We start from the raw sequence: 10148 nt of genomic DNA, 5'->3' as shown, positions 1-10148 counted from the left end.
AACACAAACCTTTATGCTGACTTTAAAATTGTTTAAACGTTGGGAGTATTATTTTCAAGGTAAATAACCAACAATGAACAATTGACAATGCAAGTTTCTTTGCAGGAAAAACATCGGCCTTACAATATATCGCGTGACAGTAGTCACGCACAAAGATAAACATTTCAACATGTTCAATATACGACTCGGAATATACCCCAACCAAAATTGATGAAATTTTCAGGCAAGCTCACTTTAGTTATTCTATAACATGACACTTATTTGGTTTCGGCGCTTTTTCTTGCTTGATGATATGAACATTTTGTGTTCGTGACATGCAATTTTTCTCATTTTCCGAGCTACTTTGGACATGTTCAAGCTTCTTTATTGTCCATTTAATTCAACTTTTACAAGTTATTTGTTGCTTTACACAATGTTTGATATCTTATCTGTGGTTAGGGTACATAAATGTAGCAATATACGACCCGTGTCTTCCATTTCTGGAGCTATTTTGATAAAACGTGTTTGCCGGCTAAAATTTCAACATTGCGTTACGTAACTCGTGTTCACCAACCCGTATAAATTTTCTGTCGAACAAAAGAGGTCACGAAGTTGCCGTCGTACTGATGTGAAATAGCTTCAACAATGGTTCGCTGCATAATGGTAAAAATAGCCTTGACCTAAAAAATTTAAAATTGATATAAAACGTTTGTTTTTTGATCGATTACAAAAATTAATTTTTGTCGTATAAAGAAATTGTATCTGGGGTGAATTACACTACAGTTTTTATTCCTAGGGCTCGTTGACTTCTTCAAATAAATTTTTTAATGATAGCGTGAATCCCCTGGCCCTCTATAATTACGCACAAAAGATCGACCCCCCTTAAGTTCAGTCAAATGAGGTGATATAACTTTTTATATTGACTTCAATATTTTGTAAGTCAATGCAGTAATTTGCTTGAATAAATAAATATCACTGGAGTTAACTGGACGATTCTGACGATTATTATTCGATATAATGACAAGGCCGGCTGCTATTTTGCTAGTGACACTTGTCACTAACGGGACACGCACGATTGAGACACGGGCCGTTTTGAGAGTAACTTTCCAACCTACGACTCGATTATTCCACCAATCATTTTCGCTGAAAACTTAATACAAGCTCAAGTTAGTTAATATCTATCATTACAGAAAAGCATACGACCGGCGTTTGCTCATAGTTGTAGATATAACCATTTTGGTGATCGTGACATGCAATTTTTCTCATTTTCCCGGCCACTTTGGACATGTTCAAGCTTCTTTATTTTCAATATTATTCAACTTTTACTCGTTTTTTGTTCTTTGCACAAATGTTTGGTATCTTATCCGTGATCATGGTACGCAATTTAAGCAAAAAACGACCCGTGTCTCCCATTTCTGGAGCTATTTCGCTAAAACATGTTTGCCGGCCAAATTTTCAACATTTAGTTACGTAACCCGTGTTCACCAACCCGTAAAAATTTTCTATCGAACAAAAGAGGTCACGAAGTTGCCGTCGTACTGATATTTTACACACCTACTTCACTCAACAAAGGTCTGATTGCCAAACTTACTCATGTCTAAACTTTGGGGTTACCGCGAATCCACGAATAACCTTAATAAAGTGAGCTTGTTATTCATTTTAATTATGTTAACATCATGAAAACATGCAAAGCAGATACTTTTAGAACAGATATAGTTATGGGCAAGACCTCATTTGCATGTGCTACCCATTTCCATTATATTTGCTATATACCTGTCCTTACTTGCTTGCTTACGAAGCAATGCTTAGGTCGACTTGTCCAGTCGGAGTCCGCTGAGGTTTAATAATCGATAAGATATTGCATCTATTAAAAACAGGAATGTACCCAAAATACTGTTTGAATTAGAAACTGTAGATACTTATCTTCCAAGTGTAAAGGTATTTTGTGCGGAGTATAGTTTGCACTAAAAGAGGGCAATGGTAGTACTACATTGCAATAACGCATTAACTAGCAGACGATGGTATAAATAATACCGAACTACGTGTATGTCAATTCACTCCAAAAATCACATCAACATTTAACCCTCTCCACGCGGGTGTCGAGTGCAGACAACATGTCAAATATTTCAAACTTTATCAAAAATTGTCAAAATTCAATGTTTCATTACCATATTTGGATTAAGCATGAAAAATGCGTTCAAATGAGTACAAACAAGCCTAGTATTGGTTCAGCATATCTTGAGACAGCCTATGTGATATTTCACAATTTCGTCAGTTTGTCAACATTTAGCGTGTAAAGCATTAATCAATATTTGTGAAACAAAATTAATTTGAAACTGTTTCAATGCTTTCTGTGGCACCCCTTCCTACGTGTCTCCTAGAAGCACAATAAGCTCGCTATTAACATGATTAAAGACACGACGTCGACATTCGATAACATACTGGTATAAAACCTCGGCGTGCTCACTCGTAAGACATATAAACTTGCAAGCATACTCAGATACGCTTCACACTGCTGGTATTCATTCCTAAGGTCGTATAGATAAAGCGTATTCGACAGGTTCAATTTCAAACTTCTTTTCTCTTTTTCGATGATTTCAACATTTTGTATTTATGGCAACTTTTCAAACTATATCTAGAGTGCACTCCAGCAAGTAAAAACATATCTAGTATTGACTCGGAAAATATCAATGGATCTCGCGCGATTTGGTGGTATCTGTATTAGTGGAACTTATACTGTGTGCGTAGAAATGTGTTGAGATTACGTGAAGGCGGGAAATTTATCTGTGTGTCCTAGGTAAAGGCGGGAGATTTATCAGTGTGTTCGTTAGCAACGGGAATTTTATGGTCACCTGGATTATTTTTGGAGATGGGTAAGTTGGTAAATTGATTGTATATTATTTATTTCTTTTTATTTCTTTATTTATTTTTCTTGCTTAATTTGTTAGTATTCATGCAAAGATTCAAAGATCAAAGAAATTTTTCGGCAAGACTTGTGCGAAGTTGGGAAATGAAAATATTACAATTCGACATAATTCAAATCATGTGCAGTTAAGGGGTTGTTTGGAATGACAGGTGAGTCAGGGGTCAAAAACAAAATTTTTACCTTTTTGACCTCAGCACATGTGTATGTATGATCTGCCATACAAAAATTAAAAAAAACAATACCTCAAAGTATAATTTTTTAATGTTTTTTGTCATAATCATGCTTTTCTACAAATTTCATCTGTTTGTACCGGGGGCGTGTCTGTTGCCAGGTAGGCCTACAGGACAGCATAGACACACGTTACAACCTTGAATAATAATACAGAATTGTGACGTTATATTCTTCTTAACCTATCTTAGAACTGCCTATTATTTCAATTGTTATACTGTTCTGGTTGGTTTATTGCATATACTGTATAGAAATTATGCAATATGACGTCGAGCATGACAGAGTCACCTTCATTCAAATAAAATTCAGGTACCCGTAAGGTACCACGGAGCAATTCGCACGATAATACAATAAAACAGATGAAAGGTATGAATGGTTGTGGAATCGAATTGCAGACCTGTCTCTCTGTCACCTTAGAACTGCATCTCGTAGGCAATGGTAGGTAATAAACCAACCGGAACGGTATAACAATTGAAATAACAGCATGTCTTGATCTCAATTCAAGATGTGCAATTTGGACACACCTACTCGTTGGCTGATTTATACTTCAACAGTTCCTCAAAGCTATATCAGAAAAGCCACTATCTCATTGTTCATTGGCCCGCAGTATATGCTCGCCCTGGGGCACTCAACTTTAGAATTGATGGGTATATGTGCCTACAAGCATCAGTACAAAACGTTGGGTTTTTTTTATAAAAAAAGGGTCATTATGTACAATCAAAATGAAAAAGGGGTCATTGGGTATAATATTTTGAAAACTGAAGGTGCCTGGTCATCGGGTATAGTCGGCTTCAAAAGAGGGGCATATATTGACAGGCACATACCGTCACCTCTAAAGTTGATGCCCCCCCCCGGGTGCTCGCATTATATTTTGTTCATGGCTCGGCTTTTAAAACTCCCACACATCACAATAAGGCTATTGAAAAGTGTATAGAATAGCTAATGATAGACCGGTCCCTGCGATTAGTCGCGGACCCGAGCAACAATATAGTAAACACATCGAGTTTATAACACAAGTGACAGAAGTCGTGAATTATGGAGGGTTTCATTGAACTTCTACCAGCAAAATATGGAATAATACTAACACAAGACACCAATCGAGATGATGATACCAGCCATAATGGAAGGCTTGTATTTGACCTTCTTATGAATCCAATTACGTGGCGAGAAGTTAAAAGGTAATGTATATTTCAAGAAATTTGGGTTCAAAAATTCCGTATCAGCTCGTATCATCAATTCCGTAAATATGGCGTATAGAGGCACAACTTGACAATAAACTGAACTATTTAAACGTAAAGGACGCACTGGATACACATAAATTTGTGTTTCCTTGCTGGCGGAATAGTTGCAAAACTCTTTTTGTCAAAAAAGTTGGACAATTTATGAATTATGATTGGCAAAATAGCGAAAGGAAATAGACTTTTCCAACCATGTAAAACTACACTGGGTTGTTGACATGGTCGACATACATTAAGGCATATGCATGTTCCTAAGTAGGAGGTAAGTACTATAATTAATTGTTTAAAGTGCTCAACATACCAGCAAAAAGTCATAGGGTCATCAGGGTACAGGGACTTTGTGAAATACTGGGTACAAAAAAAAAAGTGCGTGAGCCGATATGCAACATCAAATATAAAAGCCGATTTACATAATTTCCCATGACCTTACAGAAGTGATCGTGCTCAAATATAAAACTATAGAGTTTGGTCCTTGATATGCACCATCAATTGTGTACTTGTGATCAATATTGCTAGGCAAACAATCACAGCAAACATGCCAAAATCCTCCCATTTCTCCTCCATTTACACACATATACCATCCCTTAAAGATGACAGGGGTATTATGAGTATAATGGAATATAGTTCTAACGAAGCGACTTTATATCAGACAGCACTAAGGAATTCCACAGATAAAATGTTGTTATTCATAATACATTGATGATGATGATGATGATGATGATGATGATGATGATGATGATGATGATGATGATGACGATGATGATGATGATGATGATGATGATGATGATGATGATGATGACGATGACGATGATGATGATGATGATGATGATGATGATGATGATGATGATGATGATGATGATGATGATGATGATGATGATGATGACGATGATGATGATGATGATGATGATGATGATGATGATGATGATGATGATGATAATGATGATGATTATTATTATGATGAGGAGAAGGAGGTGGAGGAGGAGGAGGAGGGATAGGAGGAGGAAGATGGCATCATGTAAATGATTAAAAATTTGATTACAACAAAACAGTTATCTATCTACAACACAAGTTTACCTAACTTTTGTGGCAACTAATACTTTTATTTTGGTGTAGATTATTCATCCAGTAGTTTAAAACATAAAATTTTATTAAATCTAATAAGGATACCACCGATCGGATCGGATGCAACTGCAATGATACACGGAATAAACCTACCCTCAAACTATTACAAATAAGGTCGGGAACATTTTGGCAATATTACTCAACAAATCAAATAGCCCCTGGCCAGGAAATTCCCTTCAATAATAATAATTTTATTATCTCCCTATCCCTTGCTATGTGAAGTCTATTGGTCATTGTATAATATGCGTCCAAATGGGCCCAACATTGATTTACTTTTATATTTTGTCTTAGATTATTCTCTATGGTCAGTAGGTTTTTTTTTAAACAGGTAGGCCTAGGCCTATTATAGGTTTTAAAGATCAGAATAAAAAATATCGTGCGTTAGAGCAAAATTAGTGTTAAAAGGACTTAAACTAGAATTTATTTCCGGAAAAGGGGTGAGCGAATGGTTAATACAAATATATTACGGTTTTGGCAAGGTTCTGGGCTGTATATGCAATCAGAACACAAGTCTAGTCAAATAAGGCATTGCTTATTAAAGCAAGATCAACAGAAAACATTTTGTTACGATTTAGATTTTAATTTCGTGCTGATTGCTGATAAACTTAGTATGGTTATCTGCTAATTAAAAGTAAAATTACACAAAATATATAAACAAATACCAGTGGCCTAGCCAAGGGGACAAAGGGGGAAAGCTGCCCTCCCATTGAAAGTCTTACTCCCCCTACTTTCTCCCTGTAGGATGCTGGATGCCTTGATATTTAAGATTTTTAGGGCTTGTTGTACTTTAATGTAGATTAATGTAAAACTAATTCACACAAGCATTTGTAAAATTTCACTTACGAGTCGAATTTTCGTGGCTCATCCGAGGTCACTTCTTCAGCACTGAGTTGTACTTTCTTTGTGATTTTTGACCATTTTCGTCAAACTATGCCTCCTCGAAATTTGCCTTGCCCACTCTTACCACCCTTTTCCACTCTTTGAAAACGTCCTTCACTGCAAAAACAAGTGTTTTTATTTAAACACCATATTCAGTGTGTTTATTAGAGCAACACTTAATAAACACATAATTCATGTTAATGGTCTAACACTAATGTTCATAAATTAACACTTGGTGTTATATTACAAACACTAATGTTTGTAATATAACACCAAGTGTTAATTTATGAACATTAGTGTTAGAACCATTAACATTAGTGTTAGACCATTAACATGAATTATGTGTTTATTAAGTGTTGCTCTAATAAACACAATATGGTGTTTAAATAATAACACTTGTTTTTGCAGTGTTGCTACTACGCCACTGTCACTCAAACATTTTTCTCTTAATGAAGTCGAAGACATCTCTGTTTCAATCTGCCCTTCCAATACGTTACGTTTCCCTGCATATTGATTTCCATCTGTGCATAAAACTACACGATTTTTAAACATTTAAAAATGCTTTCTTCAAAAGATCGCTTTAAAATAAATAATTTGGGAGAAAACATATCACCATACACTACGGACCACAGTGGCCTAATCCTAATGGCATAACCTCAATTAAACAATCATAGTGCAAAATTTGACCTCATGTTTCAGAGTATGAGTTTTTGTACCCACATTTTTAAAGGTCATTCAATGAATGTGCAAATGTCTTGGGGTTAAAGAACTGTGACTTGATAGATGAGCATGTTGTGGCTCCTAGTGATACTCAACTGGCGCGATAACACTGACATTTCTTGCTTATAAACAGAATAACTCCAAGGGGTATATTCACCGGTGTTTTTATTAAAACCTAATAGTCAAGCCCTTTGCGGATATTACTGCTGAAATCAGACCCTTACGTAACGTCTTTATTAGACCCACTAGGTGTATGGATTGCAGTATAATAACCCAACAGAATTTAAGGAATTCTCACAACAACAAATTCTATACCTATCTCAGGAATTTATACTGATTCATAGTACTACGTATGTTTGTGTGGTTATTTGAATTCATTCCCAACATATATTTCTGAAAATGCTAGTAAAAATGTATGTGTTGAAATGTTTGTTAAATTTGTGAAATTTGTAACCACTTCTCTAGAATGGGTTAAAACAATAAGAGTTGAAATTTTATATATGGAATAGCGCTTATATAATACCCATGGATTTTAATAAGAAATAAGTTCTTTAATTTCTTGATATTCTATATCGGGGATTTACTGCTTTGATAGCACAGTGACAGGAAGAAGAGAGTCGAAAGGTTTGACAAAATTGCAAAACCTAACGAAAGGAAAAGTCGTAATGAAAATAATCCATCAAAACTCAGTTATGGTGTAATACTAAGATTTGTTAGTACTTTGCGTGGCAGTTTATTTCAATGGGTACAAATCTAGATCCATTACTTCAATTATTTAGTTTTAGTGTGTGTGCATAAATGATAATTTCTCGGGCTTTTATCGTTTATTTCCGATACTCGCAAATATTAATTTGTGTCTCGCATTGTCTATAACGCCCTGTTAGGGTGAAGCATATTATAAGCCACCTTCTTCATTATTTATGTAGTTGTTACGAAGATGGTTTGTTCGTGTCAGTATTTCAGATTGGGCTATGCAAGTTGACATTCCTACACCCCTGTAGAAGACTTAACCTTAAGCTCTTGCACATGGGGTGTAGATATCAAATGGAGTCACCCATTCAGGTAACCCTGTTTGAAATTTAGACTCCCTGTGTTGAAGATTAAGGTCACGTCTTTCATAGGAGGTGTATGGATTTCAACTGAAATAGCCAATTATAGAAACAGTCGCAACCTGAGAGGCCAAGCTCACATGATAAAATGTTTAGACGGCAAATATCCGCAGTTTGTGGCCCTCGTGGACTTAGCGAGCGCGTAGCGCGAGGCGTTCAACCGCGCGCACACTCTCTGGATAGGGGGACTGCTCTATAATCCGAAGGTTCTTTAATCCGAAAGTCCTTTAGTCCGAAGGTTCGCTAGTCCGAACACGTGTTCATAGCATTCGCTATTCCGAATTTTAAAAGAGGTTCTCTAGTCCGAAAAAAAAATTGAAAAGAGGTTCTTTATTCCGACGATTCTTTATTTCGAAAGTTCTATAGTCCGAATTTTAAAAACGGTTCTCTAGTCCGAATATGAAAATAGTCTCTATAGTCCGAATTTAAAAAAGGGTTCTATAGTCCGAATATAGAAATAGGCTCTATAGTCCGAATTTTAAAAAGGGTTCTATAGTCCGAATACAGAAAGAGGCTCTATAATCCGAATTCAAAAAAGGGTTCTCTAGTCCGAAATTGCAAAACGGTTCTATATTCCGAAACGGATACCGTGTTCTTTAGTCCGAATTAGTAAAAAGGTTCTATAGTCCGAATTTTTAAAACATTAACATAACCTCTAGCTAAATAAGACTAAAGCAGAGTTTATGGTAAACGAGATGACTCTGCTGCTAAAAGGGCGTACACCACCAAATCACGATGTAATGTAGATGGATTCCAGTAAAAACAAAAGTCTTTTAGAGATATTTTGGCCTTTCTGTGTAAAAAAAGAGGCATGTTATAGCCTAAATAAATATTTGAGACCTGCACATGAACTTGGATCGCCAAAAAAGTTGCATAACACAATTTTTGAATAAAGCAGGCCCTCGGATTGAAAAATGGCCAGAAACGGGTTTTCAGGGTAGAGTACGGGTCGAAAATGATGATGATTTAATCACAAGACTACCCGTACATTGAAACAGTTTACACCCCGGGCAAAATCGCAAGATAAAACTATACTTTAACTATTCTGTAAATTAATTTGTTTAAATGACTAAAATTTGTTTAAATGAAAAAGCCGCAGCATTTACATGGCGGGAAGGCGCTATGAAAATTTGAACTCGACAATGCCCGAATACATCGTAGAGTATTACTAGTATATAATATTATAATGGATTGAAAAACGGATAAAAATGAAGAAAATATCACCAGAATAAAGGAGAACGTCAATGTACGCTACGGAAAATATCCAGAGAAACCAACCTTGTTGAACAGCAGCGGATTTGTATTTAACAATTGATGATTTGACACTGAAACAAATGATAAAAATAAAATTCGGACTATAGAACCCGTTTACCAATTCGGACTTAAGAATACGGTATCCGTTTCGGACTATAGAACCGTTTTGCAATTTCGGACCAGAGAACCTTTTTTCAAATTCGGCTTAGAGAACCTATTTCTATATTCGGACTAGAGAACCTTTTTTTTTAATTCGGGCTATAGAGCCTATTTTCATATTCGGACTAGAGAACCGTTTTTAAAATTCGGATTAAAGGACCTCTTTTAAGATTCGGATTAGGGAACTTTTTTTAGATTCGGACTATAGAACCTTCGAAATAAAGAACCGTCGGAATAAAGAACCTTCGTAATAAAGAACCATCGGATTAAAGAACCTTCGGACTAAAGAACCGTCGGAATAAAGAACCGTCGGACTATAGAGCTTCCACCTTAGGTATACTAAATAGCAACAGAGCCCGAAAGAAGTGTTAGACGGCAACAGGTGTATGATTTTGGTATAATCATGGAAGTACTAGTATTTCCAAGGTATAATTTTCCACTAGCGTCGTTTGCTTCATGAAAACAATTGGATGCTACCCTCTTTGCTGCATCAGGACACTTTATATACTCGTATACTCATATGACGTAGTAACC

General features: G+C 35.9%; 1 protein-coding gene across 1 annotated transcript in view; it reads left to right on the top strand.

Annotated features, from left to right (window-relative positions):
• Positions 1-2449: 2449 nt before the first annotated feature.
• Positions 2450-10148, top strand: part of LOC140170349 (uncharacterized) — a 63460-nt gene continuing 55761 nt past the window's right edge. The window contains exon 1 of the mRNA XM_072193718.1: positions 2450-2852. Coding sequence (XP_072049819.1) covers positions 2849-2852 — 4 coding nt within the window. The 5' untranslated portion in view covers positions 2450-2848. The remainder of the gene's footprint in view (positions 2853-10148) is intronic.

The sequence above is a fragment of the Amphiura filiformis genome, chromosome 14, assembly GCF_039555335.1.
Source record: "Amphiura filiformis chromosome 14, Afil_fr2py, whole genome shotgun sequence".
Classification (NCBI taxonomy): Eukaryota; Metazoa; Echinodermata; class Ophiuroidea; order Amphilepidida; family Amphiuridae; genus Amphiura; species Amphiura filiformis.
The sequence above is the reverse complement of the archived record's forward strand: the minus strand, read 5'-3'. Positions and strand labels throughout refer to the sequence as shown.